This window comes from Triturus cristatus, chromosome 11, assembly GCF_964204655.1.
Source record: "Triturus cristatus chromosome 11, aTriCri1.1, whole genome shotgun sequence".
Classification (NCBI taxonomy): Eukaryota; Metazoa; Chordata; class Amphibia; order Caudata; family Salamandridae; genus Triturus; species Triturus cristatus.
In genome coordinates this window covers 197,368,753-197,381,579 of record NC_140594.1, presented here as the reverse complement: position 1 = coordinate 197,381,579, position 12,827 = coordinate 197,368,753, and the positions used below count along the sequence as shown (strand labels likewise).

Sequence of the window (12,827 nt, the reverse complement as noted above, 5' to 3'; positions counted from 1 at the left end):
ATTAATGCATATTAAGTAATGTGCGCTTCCCTGTTTTCAAAGAAAAAACACTGACAGGACAATCATTTATTGAGTGTTATTCTTGCGTGCTAGTGGACAGAGACCACTAGCTCGCATCACCTCCCTGAGTAGGCCTTGGATTCCTCTGCTTCACTAGCCTAAGACAGTGAAGTGCTATAATGGGATATTTGGAGGCTTATTTACAAGCCCCCTGAACTACATCAATTTGTATGATGCTCCGGTGGCGCAGAGTGCAGACCCATATGTGCGAGGCCACGGAAAGCCTCTTTGTGTGTCTTTTCATGGCCTCATAGATATGGTGTAAGGCAACACAGCCAAGTTACTGCGCTGCCTTACACTGAATCAGGGAGGCGTTACATGGGCAATACGGTGGGAATTCCCACGCAACACCCATGGGTTTTGAGGCATTTCCAGATTTACCAGGATCTGGAAACCTGGGAATGCATCAAAACTGTACACCTCCCCAGGGCAGGCATAACCAGGAGAAATACATTTATTTCTCCTTGTTTTTTTCTCTTTTTAATGTGGGGCTTTTGGCAGCACATTAGAAGAAAGAAAATGCCTCCATGGATTGTTTTTGTGCAGGAACGTGTCTCAATCTGCACAAAAATAATCCTGCCAACACAATAGACACTCTTGAGCCATGGTGCAAGGGGCCCAGGGTTGGTGCAAGATACTATATTGTGTTCTGGCACTGGCTGAAAGGACAGGAATGCACCATATCTCGTCAATACAGTGAATTCCTGCCCTTTCGATTTGGCGTAGGGCAGAGGCAGCAAAAACACTTGCGGCACTGCCCTATGCCAAATCATTGTAAATGAGGCCCTTGGTTCCCGGTAAGGAGACAATTTTGGACTTACTAATAGTGCAAGCCTCTCATCCTGCTCAACTTATAACCACATTTCTTACAGTGGGGTTGTCTGGCTCTTAGCAATATATAAGGAAAGAGATTACAGCCAGTTTCATCTTAAGGGTTTTGGGGGTCCCAGGCAAGAAATATTTTGGGGGCCCCTCTTTGGAACAACTTTGAATTTTATTCCAGCCGAATGTAAGCTAACAATATCGAATTATATCTTGAAGGCTGAGATACATTAAAACACAGAAGTGAGCTAGACCAAGAATTTACTTTACCAGAGGTTTCCTTTGAAGATGGGGGCCCTGGGGAATTGTCAGCTTTGCACATGCCTTAAAACGTTTCTGGTTACAGAAAAATAATTCCTTGGTCTCAAAAAGCCCACATTGCCAGAGTAGGTCCTAGTACTGAAGGGAGCAATTTTGCGGGAAAATGTACTCTGTGTGAAAAAGCAGCATGCCATAAGTCATGGTGAGGATAGCAAATGGCGGAAGTTGGCTGACCCACTGCTACATGCTATTTGCTGTAGCGGGCTAAAGAAAATGTGAATGACACAGCAGGAGATCAATGGATGAAGAGGGCTGACTGAACACCCCATTAAGTAAGTTTATTATATATAGGGGCATATTATCAAGAACGTGTGATAATCATCGCATAAGTTACTTAACGCAACTCCCAACATCGTAGTCTATAGCGGGAATTTTATGCAGTGTTAACCAGACATTAACAACACGGCGGTACCATGCGATAGTCACCAGATAACACGTCAACTGACCGTGCTAAAATCAACGCCACGCCGCAAAAATGCGAAACGCGAACGCAAAAAAAGCTGCGATGAGGCCAATCGCAATACAAAAATCAGTGAAAAACAGCTACAGGCCTGCAATTCACACACGTCAGGCGGGAACAATCACCATAAAAGTGGAAAAAAACTGACAAACAAATGCCAAACAACAGCCAAGCACAATGGATGTTACCGGAGCAAGTACGGAGGAGAACCAGAACCCCACAAGCACCCCCGAAGACCAGCCTGGGACCTCGGGGTCAGGGAAGGGCAAGGACAAGAAGAGTAGGAAGAAGCGCTTCAGTCTGCAGGAGAACAGGTTCCTGATAACGGAGGTGGTCAAACACCATCAACAACTGTTCGTCACCTCCACTGTGTCATTGGCGAAAAAAAATGAACTATGGCAGGCCATCGTGGACAAGGTGAATGCCGTCGGAGTGCTGAAGAGGACAATGGACGAGGTCAAGAGGTGCTGCAATGACGTCAAGCGCAAAACCAAGCTGAAACTCGCCAACAACCGGAAGGCAGCAATGAAGACTGGAGGTGGCAGTCCTGCACCACAGGAGGAGCTGGACGACATGAAGGAATTGGTGTCCACAGTCATCAGTGGGGAGACGGTGGCAGGAGTTGGGGGACCGGACACTGCTCAACAGGACCGGACACAACAGCACCAGGGTGAGTAACAACCAGGGACTGGGTGGACGGGGGGAGATGGGCACAATGGTACACATGCATAAGTAAGTAGGGCACAGCTGCGGACAAATCATGCCCAGACCCAAACTCCCACAAAGAGAACTATGTACCCAAGTATGTAACATCTCAGCACTGTATGAGCACAGACCTCAGAGGTACACCACATGTAATGGATATGGGGCAGCCAAATCAGAGCTGCAGGGGCGACTTCCCCAAAATGCAGCACACACACATCACGTGCACAGCCCATCAACATTGACAACAAAGTGGCACAAACCGCAACACGTTCACCACAGAACAGAGGACACAACTGGTGCCGACTGGGTGTAGACACTGGCCAATCACAAGTGGCATTGCAGGGAAATGTTAGTTGAAAATGTACAAGTACAAACACACAGCCGTGATGTTGTCGGAATGTCCACTGTCCCGCAGCAAATGGGCAGCCCCCCCGAAACAGCCACGATGTACACAGTCATGCAGTTTGTATGTAAACATGTACAATGCAACAACACACATGTGAACACATTGTTAAACTGCATTTCCCCTTCACATAGCAGACGGACAATCACCACCTCCTGCAGAGCAGTCCCAACCTCTCTTCTCTGATGACGAAGAGGACCACGATACCTTTGACTCCAGCGCCCTCGAGAGTTCATTGACAGTCTCAGCAGCATACCTCCAGGAGCAGGGCGGGCCAGCTGCAGCGAGGAGAACCCACCCCCTGCACAGACCACACTGCAGGCAGCACCCACCACCACGGCTGCCTCCCAAGACCCCAAAGAAGAACACATGGCCTTCCAATGCCGTGTGTTGGGATGCCAGGAGCAGCTGGATGAACAGGTGCTAGTGGGCTTCGACCGCATGGCAGACAAACTAGATGCCATACGTGGGCGTCTTAGTTCCATCAGGGACCACTCAGTGTCCCTAACGGACACCCACAGTCTGCTCCATGCTGTCCAACAAACCATGGCTGACATCGCTAGAGTCCTGACTGTGAGACAAGAATGACTGTCTACTCAGAGTGGCTCCAGCGAGCTCGCACAGGAGTTGGGACTCATGTGTAGGCTCATGGAGAACATGGAGCAGGCCAATGCGGAAAGAGCGGCTGACACGGCTGCACATCGGCGAGAGGTAGCTGAGTTCCACAATGACCTTAAAACCATCCTCATGGCATTGCTGCCACGAGGCCTGACGCAGATGCATGCTGCTGCTACCACTACATCCACATCTCTACCCCTGAAGTGTCACTGCCACACAGTGCTGGAGAGACACCAGCACCACCCACACATGAGGCACATGAGACAGCAGTGGACAAAGATGCTGATGAATCTGGCATCGTGTTAAGAAGGACACAGTAGCATTCATCTCCGCCTCATGGCAGGTTTCAGCTTGGTTCTGCCCCCTGCATCATCATTACCTTCCACTGTCCCCCGATACACTCTGCGACACTCACCTTGGACATCAACATGGACTGCCATATTCTGTTTGATCGTTAATGACCCAGCTGTCAGACTGCGAACTGCACTCTTCCACTTCCTTTGTACCTGTCATTTCCTGAATGACTCTGGCTGGCGCTCCACAGGCAACCATTTGAAACTGTGGTTTGCATGGCCCTGTACTGCTCCAGATGCAACACCCCACTGAATATGCATTAAACATTCTGAATCACACAGATGTGTCATCTCTATGGTCTTTCAAGTGTGATAGTATGGATGAATGTGGAGTCAGTGAATTCCTCTTACGTCCATGTGGGTCATGTCGTTGGACTTGGGTCACAGGGTGACCCATTGCCGATTGTCGTCCGTGTGGAGCCGACACAACAACAGCGACACACACATTTGTAACTTCCTTATCCAGCCCCATACGGAACCACGCACAGAGCCCCGGGGCGATTGTTCAAACCCTTACGCTGTACCGACATATGCCAGGCCAGCCCACTACGCTTACGCTCCAGGGGGGGGACAACAACGCCACATGTGCCCGGACTCCCCTGTAGTGATCTGCTGCTCACAGGTCTAGTTGTCAGCATGCCATGGCCACTCCCTCACGGCTGGTTTACACCCACACCACAGCCATCTAGCACACACGTCACCGCACATGTGACCCTGCCAATAAATTGGGCCGGGCGCACGTGCACGGCGCCATTTCCAACCTCTCCCGGGGTGTATCCGTGTGGTGTGCATGTTGGCATGGGGGTCCAGGGGCCTGCGACATCACATTCCGCAGGCCCGGAGGGGACATGATGGCGTCGACACCACGATACCCAATCATAGAGGATCCATGACTAGCGGGGCACAGACTTATTGGTGCCGGATACACTGCGGCCGGCACACGCACACCGCCACAGGACGGTGACTTTCGGTGCACTGAGGTAGGGGCACCTTAAGTGCTGAGCGGGTGTGCAGCCTGCGATGATGCCCCGTCCTGGCAGTCCGGACAGCTCAGGTTTTGTGTGCCCTGCTGGACCGCAGCGTAGGCCTGAGCCAGCAGGTAGCATGGGCCTCGGGGATCACAGAGTTAGTGGCATATATTAGGCTGAGTGGGTGTGCAGCCTGCGAGGATGCCGGGTGAACTGGTATGTCCTCTGCCATGGAGTAATCAGGACCCAGCACCAAATGTGAGACCTGATGGCCTGCAGAGTGGCCTGCATGATGTGGAGGGTGCCATGCCTGTGGGCCCCGGGCTTGTGGCTTGCAGCAGCACGTGTTGGGCCCTCTTTTCTACATGCCAGTGGCGGAAGGTGAGCAGTGCAACCTGCGTGCGCAGGGGTGGGCATGCACCGCTGGGCGGCAGAAGGGGCTGGGGTGCATCTGCCTGGGTGCACAGAGGCGGGCATGCACCGCTGGGCGGTGGGAGGGGCTGGGGTGCATCTGCCTGGGTGCGCAGGGGCTGGCATGGACCGCTGGGCGCCGGGAGGGGCTGGGGTGCATCTGCCTGGGTGTGCCTGGGCGGACAGGCGATGGTGTCATGTGCAATTGCATGTACTTTGCCATTCAGGTATCTGGACTCTGTTTCAGATGACGGATCTGTCTCAGATGTGGGATCTGGTGGACTGCACTACATACTGGCACGTGGTTGGAGACACACCGTTGGCAGCAAGTAAGCAGTGTGCCCCGGGTGCGCAGCGTAGGCACTCTCTCTCCCTGTCCCTCTCTTCTTTTCTCTGTATCTCTCTCCCCCTCTGTCCGTCTATCTCTCTCTCCACCCTCTGTCTGTCTTTCTCTCGCTCCCCCTCTCTGTCCATCTATCTCTCTCGTTCTCTCTCTCTCCTTTGCTCTCTCTCTGTCCCTTGATGTGCGCAGGACACACCTGCTCATCATGGTTTTTGTCTTGCAGGCTGTGACCTATGGATTGTCATGAGGGGAGCCAACATGTTTCTTCATTTCTGTTCTGTGTTTATTTGAGTAAATTTTCATTTGTTGCTTCGATGGTGAATGCGTGATGCTCATTTTTGTGACAACACATGCATGTCACCAGATGTGATAGTGCGACATCATGCGGATTATTTGGTATATGGTTCCGTGTGGTTGATGTGACATATCTTTGTCCGAGGTGGGTGCCCGGAGTGGGGCCCTGGGGTGGGGAGGTGGGGTCCTGGGAATGATGGCGCTGGGTGTTGTTGCCCTCTTGGGGCTCCGGGATGCATGTTCTGTGGCTCCATGGCATCTGTTGTTCTTCAGGTGTGGCTCTGGGCAGGCTCCCTTTTGTGGTGCATGTTGTAGTCCGACTTTGCACAAGGTCGGAGCAGGTGTTAGTTTCCTGGTGCTAACATGCCTTATGGTATGTTTTGTGATCTTATTGCCGATGTGGCTGGTCGTTGAGAATGTTGTGGAGTGGCGTTGTCGCTGCTTTTTGCTCGGGAGTGCCTACTCTGCATCTCATTAGCGATAGTTGCTGGGGTCTTCCTTGACGATGTTTTTTTAGGCTGCTATCACCAGAAAAGTGGTGATATGGGCTGTTTGCACCAGCTTGTGAATGGGGTGGTAAGTTTATCACAAATTTGGCGGCATTAAGGTGCCGATAACTCAGCGATAGCTGCTTGAGAATATGGCCCTCAGTATTTTACTAAAATTGTAAGATCTTGGCTAACACCTGACCTAGGAAAGACTGCTAACCAACAGATACACATATTTATTACATTCCTGTTTACTGTGAGCTATAAAAACAAGATAGAGGCAATTTTACAAATAACCTAAGTTGCTGTGCTATGTTGCATATGAGAGCAGGAAAGTGCCATATCTACAAAGAAATGGTGCTGCTTCTGTCTTCTCAATGGCTTCAGCTTAATTAGATTCCTAGCACTACGCATACACATTTGCACCTTTGTGCTGCGCCGGATGTCTAGCATAGATTTGGTAAAGATTTTGGCACAAAATACTTTGTCAGACACATTGCACACATGCAAACTTTGAAAACATTTGCTGAAAAAAGTTTGTCCTACTTTGTGCCTGCCTCAAAGAGAAGTATTTGTGGTACACAGTCCAGCGTTCAAATGTTGGAGGATAAAGCTGTGTATAAAAAAAATAGGTAGTAACAATGAACACCCATATTGCCCATGATGTGCTCCCTAGACACAAAGAAGAGCAAAGCGCTATTTGCGATATGTGTAGAAAACGATCCAGCACAAATAGTTTTGGCTGGAAAGTAAATTGTTCATCAAGACTTTATGCCACTTTGCGTAAGTTTTTGTGGCTTTGCAACAGTGCAAAGTCATCTGCCCTAAGTGTTAGAAAAAAACTGGGTAATCTCAAACTAAGAGCAGATTATATATCTGGGAGAGTTAGTATGCATGAAACAGATATTGAGGGAGGAGAAATGGGAAGGAAGAAGGGCAGCAGATGGACAAACCTTTGCACCAGTAAATCTGCCCCATAAACTCAAGATTTAAAACGTACGATGGGTTTTCAATCTGATAAGAATGTATCACTACCCAAAGGAATCATTCTAGAAACCTTAGAATAACGAAAACTTTAAAAGAAAACAATGAGGTTCTCACCTTGTGTCTTGCAGTTTGCAGCTCTTGCATGTTTATAGCTCGTTGTGCTTTATTAGACGGATTGCAATTTATGAACGACAAGTAACAACAGGATCTCTGTGACAAAAGCAGTGACCCTCCGACCTGTCGACATAAAATACAAATCTGTGATCGGCATGTGACCCGTTATGCTTTGCAGCAGGAACATTAACGCTCAATGCTACTTTATTTTAAATGAGTCAACATTGTGACTGGACAAGACACTGATCTCTCTCTTCAGTGCATTAACCACCAGAGCCATCTTACCATTATTATTTTCCTCTGAGAGATGCTGGGCACACATAGGGGCATATCAACAACAACCGGCGATAATTATCGCTAAGCGCACTTAGCGCTAGGATAATTATCGCCGGCTAGCGTTGATTTTTATCGCTGAGATAGCGTGCTATTAGCAACGCTTATCTCAATAGCGATAAAAATCCTCACGCTAAGTGGCTAACGTGAGATTATCGCTGGAAACCCAGCGATAATCTCACGTTAGCTAGTTGATAAAGACTCACAAAAGTAGCCATGATATCCACCTTCCATAGGATATCATGGCTAAGTCAGAAAAATACCAGACGTAAAAAAGCAGCGTTAACCGCGGTTAGCGCTGCTTTTTTTGTCTCTAACAGGGTTAGCGATATTCTTGATAATAGGAGAAAAGTCGCTTAGCGACATTTCTCCTATTATTTTACTCTGGAACGCCCCCTTTGCATCTCATTAGAGATGCAAGGGGAAGCGTAGAGTAAATGGGTGCTAACATGCAAATTTGCATGTTAGCACCCTGTTGTTGATAGGGTGCTACTTTTATCTCTGCTTTTTTGGCTTTTAAAGCCAAAAAGCAGAGATAAAGCCCTTGTTGATATGCCCCAAAGGTCTTTGCAGACTGCTCCTCCTTTGTCTCAGCATGCCACACAAATGACGTCACCCTAAAGCTGACCCTGGGTGCAGTGATGACTGTTTGAACACAGACAGGAAGATTGATTTGGGGGGGGGCAAAAGAAAATATGGAGGTTCCTGGTACCTCTAGGCCCCGCCATAAGCTTCAACCCTGAGCTGCATGGGTCTGGGACTACCTCCAGTTCTGTGATAATAGCCCAGGAAAGCTCCCTGTCACCTGAGCCCATAGGGAGGCCAAGGCTTTTGCTTCCATTGAACAGATCACAACGGTCAGGGCTGCAGTAGAGGAGAATGCAGCTTAGAGGAGACAAGAGAAAGGAGATTGTTCAATCTAACATAAATTATCCAGAGCAGGGACCATGGTCTCTCTTTCTTCTCTAGACTGTTCTCTACAGCCCTAAACTCAAAGCAGGACTGCATTTTTCAGCCATGGCCTCTGCAGCACCTTCAGTGTGTGTATGGGTTGTATGGCTGGCCAAGCCTCTTCCAGATGTGCAGTAGGTGGTTTAGAGAGGAATATGCGCATATTATACTTTTGATATGTGATAAATATACCAGACCAAACCCCAATGTACGAGCATAATGAAACACATTGAGTTGCTGTTTAAAAATCCATGTTTTTTTACGGATATGTACTGTGAAAGTCCTATATAATTGACATTTTAATAAATGTACTTCTTTCTTTGCAGATAATGCATGGGCACGGCAAAGCTTTATTCTCATTTGACTACAACGATGAAGCTGCGTATACGGATGAATATGAAAACTCATCTTATCAAATTACATACAATGACACTGAATATCCTACCTTTCCTGATATTGAAGATGAACCGCAACAGTCAACCAGTGGGCAGAAGATTGCTATGCAGATATTTACCGTTGTGATCTACAGCGCAGTCTGCATTTTGGGGGTCCTAGGAAACAGCTTGGTCATCGGCATCATAGGGTTCAAGATGAAAAAATCTGTCAACACAATTTGGCTTCTCAATCTGGCCATTGCCGACTTCCTATTCACGTTCTTCCTCCCGCTAACTATAGTATATACAGCCATGAATTTCCATTGGATATTTGGAGTGGCCTTATGTAAGTTGAACTCTTTTGTAATGATTTTGAATATGTTCACCAGCGTGCTCTTGTTAACCATCATTAGTCTTGATCGCTGCATCTCAGTGATCTTCCCTGTTTGGTCGCAGAACCATCGCAGCCCCAGGTTAGCATATTTCGTCTGCCTGGTCGCTTGGGCAATTAGCTTCTTTTTGAGTTCACCATCTCTTTTCTTCCGTGATGTTAAATATCAAAAGGATAAAACCCTGTGCTTCAGTAACTTTTCCCTATCTATTAGGAGTAACGGTCTACAGGAAATGAGACATATGGCTGTGGTGTATACAAGATTCATCTGCGGGTACCTTATTCCTGTGATCATCATTACTGGTAGTTACATTACAATTGTACTAAGACTAAGAAGAAACAAACTTTCAAAGTCTAGGAGACCATTCAAAATTATTCTAACAATCATTGTGGCCTTTTTCATCTGCTGGACTCCATATCATATATTTAATATTCTGGAAATCAAGCATGCCAGCATTTCACATTCCGCGTTGAGCATTGGGATCCCCATTGCAACTGCTGTTGCGACAGCCAACAGCTGCATGAATCCAATACTTTACGTATTCATGGGTCAGGATTTCAAGAAATTTAAGATGAATATCTTATCAAGGCTGGAACACGCTTTGAGCGATGAGGTGATGCACTCACGGATTTCCACCAGAAGCTTCTCCAAGATGTCTTCACTTACAGAAAAAGAAACAGTGCTACTTTGAGCTTGTTAAAGGGATGTGTGTAAATTGAATAACAGATCCAATGACTTACAGCATTTAGGTATAAGGCAAGCAATCCACCAAGCTACAGGAAGGAAGAGGGTGTCTTAGAGTAAAAAAGAAAGCAAATAAATATAGCCAAAGAACTGAAATGAATGACTTAAATATTTCTGTTTTGTATTATTGATGCATGTGATGTACAAAGCATTCTTTTTATTGGACTATCACATTCTTTTTATATAACACATTGGTTTTATGTGTATTTGACTACAGATACAAAGTTGCTGTTTGCAGGCACAGCACAACAGAAGCACTGTAACAGCATTTTATATCAAAGAGGACATTGACTTTGAAATTGTTTTCATATGGAAGGACAATATGTAAGATAGGAGAATCAATTATTATTGTTGCCACAAAATCCCATGTATGTTCACTGGCTACAAGACATATTCAAGCTGCTCTCATTTTATTAAGAAACAGCATTACAATCTCTCAACTCTCGAACATGGTCTTCACTTTTTGTGGTGGTGGCTTTAGTTCATGAGTTGAATTACATTTCACCATTACCCATGTTGATATACATTAGCAATGTAGGTGAAAATAAATGGGTCAACACCTTTTCAGCAGAATTAATTCAAATGGGCTAACAATTTGATGAGTTGGGGTATGATTAACAACTCATTATTCAAGTGTAATATGCCACCACGTCAAACCAAAGGCTATGTATGTAAAGATGTATTGCAGCAGAAGACTGAAAGTACTGAATAAAAAGTTCATTATTGCAATATTGTACATGATCTATTAAAAAAATATAGATTTTATTCCAACTGAAATAGTCTCAGATCTGTAAGTCTTTACAAAGCCTTTTGTGCAGATTTCTCATGTTTTATAGGTTAATGGATGAATTCGCTGTCCTGATATTATTACTAAGAAATTTGGAATTCTTGTAAATCACAATGCACAACACCAATGTGACTTTTCGACACTGAGAACATGATGGCCTGAGATGGATGTCTTTTTTTTTTTTTTTTTTTAAATCTTTTTTTATTGAGATCAGGATAAGAGGTCAAATCAACAATACATTTAGAAGTACAAACAAAAAAAAAAATAAACAAAAAAAAAAACAACAGAAAAAAAATTGTTTGACATATTCATATAGTGTGACTTGCAGGGCATAAATATAAGTATCAAATTAGATTTCAAAAATGGAAAGATCGTTTTAATTCATCTTAATTCAGATAGCAGGTATAGCAGACAGCAGGAGAAAGTAAAGCCAAAAAGAAAGAAAAAATAAAAAAAGAAAGGAGAAAAAAAAAAAAAAAATTATTATATATATACCTATATACCTATATATATAAATATATGTATATATATACCTTTCAGAGGAGTTCAGATAAATGAGGACCCCCAGATACGTTCTAGCTTCTGTAAGGATTTTGCTCCTCTGATTTTAGCTAGAGAGGATTCCATGATATATATTTCTTTAACCAAAATCCACCAGTCCATCACTTGTGGTGAGTTACTTACGGTCCAAGTTCGAGCTAGAGTCAGTCGAGCACAACCAATTAGGATATTGAAGAGATCTGAATGTGGATCTACTGGTGTATTATTGTAATTCTGGATACCAAGCAGTACATTAGTTAAGTTAAGTATTACTGGTCTAGATAAAATCGAAGCCATTCCTTGTTTAACCTTAGTCCAGAATTCCACAAGTCCAGGACAAGTGAACAGCATATGTTCTAAACTTGCAGCAGAAAGGTCACACTTAGGGCAGCTAGTCCGCTGGTTATCAGTACTATTACTATACCACTTAAAAAGTCTTTCAGGAGTATAATATAACTGACAGATAGTTCTATTATACTGTAACCTCAAGCTGGAAGAGTGAATTATACGATTTGTGTTACAGATAGATGTAGAGATTTGATTGGCTGTAATATTTAAGCCTAATCGAGAGCTCCATTTCGCTGCTATTTTCCCACAATCATCAGGTTTATATAGGGTTAAGATACCATATCCAACGCTAATACATGACCTATCCTTGCTGGAATAGAGACATTCCCAGATATCAGAATCAGAGATATTCAAAAGCTTCATTTTGCGAATAAGAAAGTCATGAATCTGTATATATTTAAAGCGTGATGTTTCAGGCAATTTGTAAAGTTTGCTAAGAGTCTCGAAAGTCAACAGACCATCATTGCCATATAAGTCACCAAGTGTTCTAATTCCAGCTTTTTCCCAGATTTTAAATGACCCATCGTGGAATATTCCTGGGAGACCTGGGTTTACCCATAAAGATAATTGAGGATGATATATCGTCGTGTCGCATTTGGTCAGAATCAGTTGCCAGATTTTGTAACTGTCTTTGGAAGTCTTAAATTTAACTCGTTTAAAGTAGTTTGGATCGTTCATTTTGGCTAAGAGCATATTAGAATCCTCACCTAACGATAGTTGATAACAAAAATATGTGTTCTTATTGCGAATAAACAAACTACGAAGACGACTAAGAAAAGCTGAGAAAAAGTATAATCTCTAATCAGGGCAATTAAGACCGCCTTTGTCACAGGGTAATTTAAGTAGGTTAATTGACCTACGAGCCCTTTTATATCCCCAGATGTATCTGCTAAGAATCCCATCCAATCGCTCAAAGTAGGAATTATTTACATAAAGAGGTATGGACCTAAATAAATATAGAAATTTGGGTAGTATGTTCATTTTAATTAAGTTAATTCGACCTATGATATT

At 44.8% G+C, this 12,827-nt stretch overlaps 1 protein-coding gene across 6 annotated transcripts in view; it reads left to right on the top strand.

Annotated features, from left to right (window-relative positions):
* The window catches only part of CMKLR1 (chemerin chemokine-like receptor 1), a 257,881-nt gene extending 246,963 nt beyond the window's left edge, over positions 1-10,918 (top strand). For all 6 annotated transcript variants that reach the window (XM_085633476.1, XM_085633475.1, XM_085633478.1 and 3 more), the window contains exon 2: positions 8,958-10,918. In XM_085633476.1, the coding sequence (XP_085489602.1) occupies positions 8,961-10,088 (1,128 nt within the window). In that variant the 5' untranslated portion in view covers positions 8,958-8,960 and the 3' untranslated portion in view covers positions 10,089-10,918. The remainder of the gene's footprint in view (positions 1-8,957) is intronic.
* Positions 10,919-12,827: the final 1,909 nt, after the last annotated feature.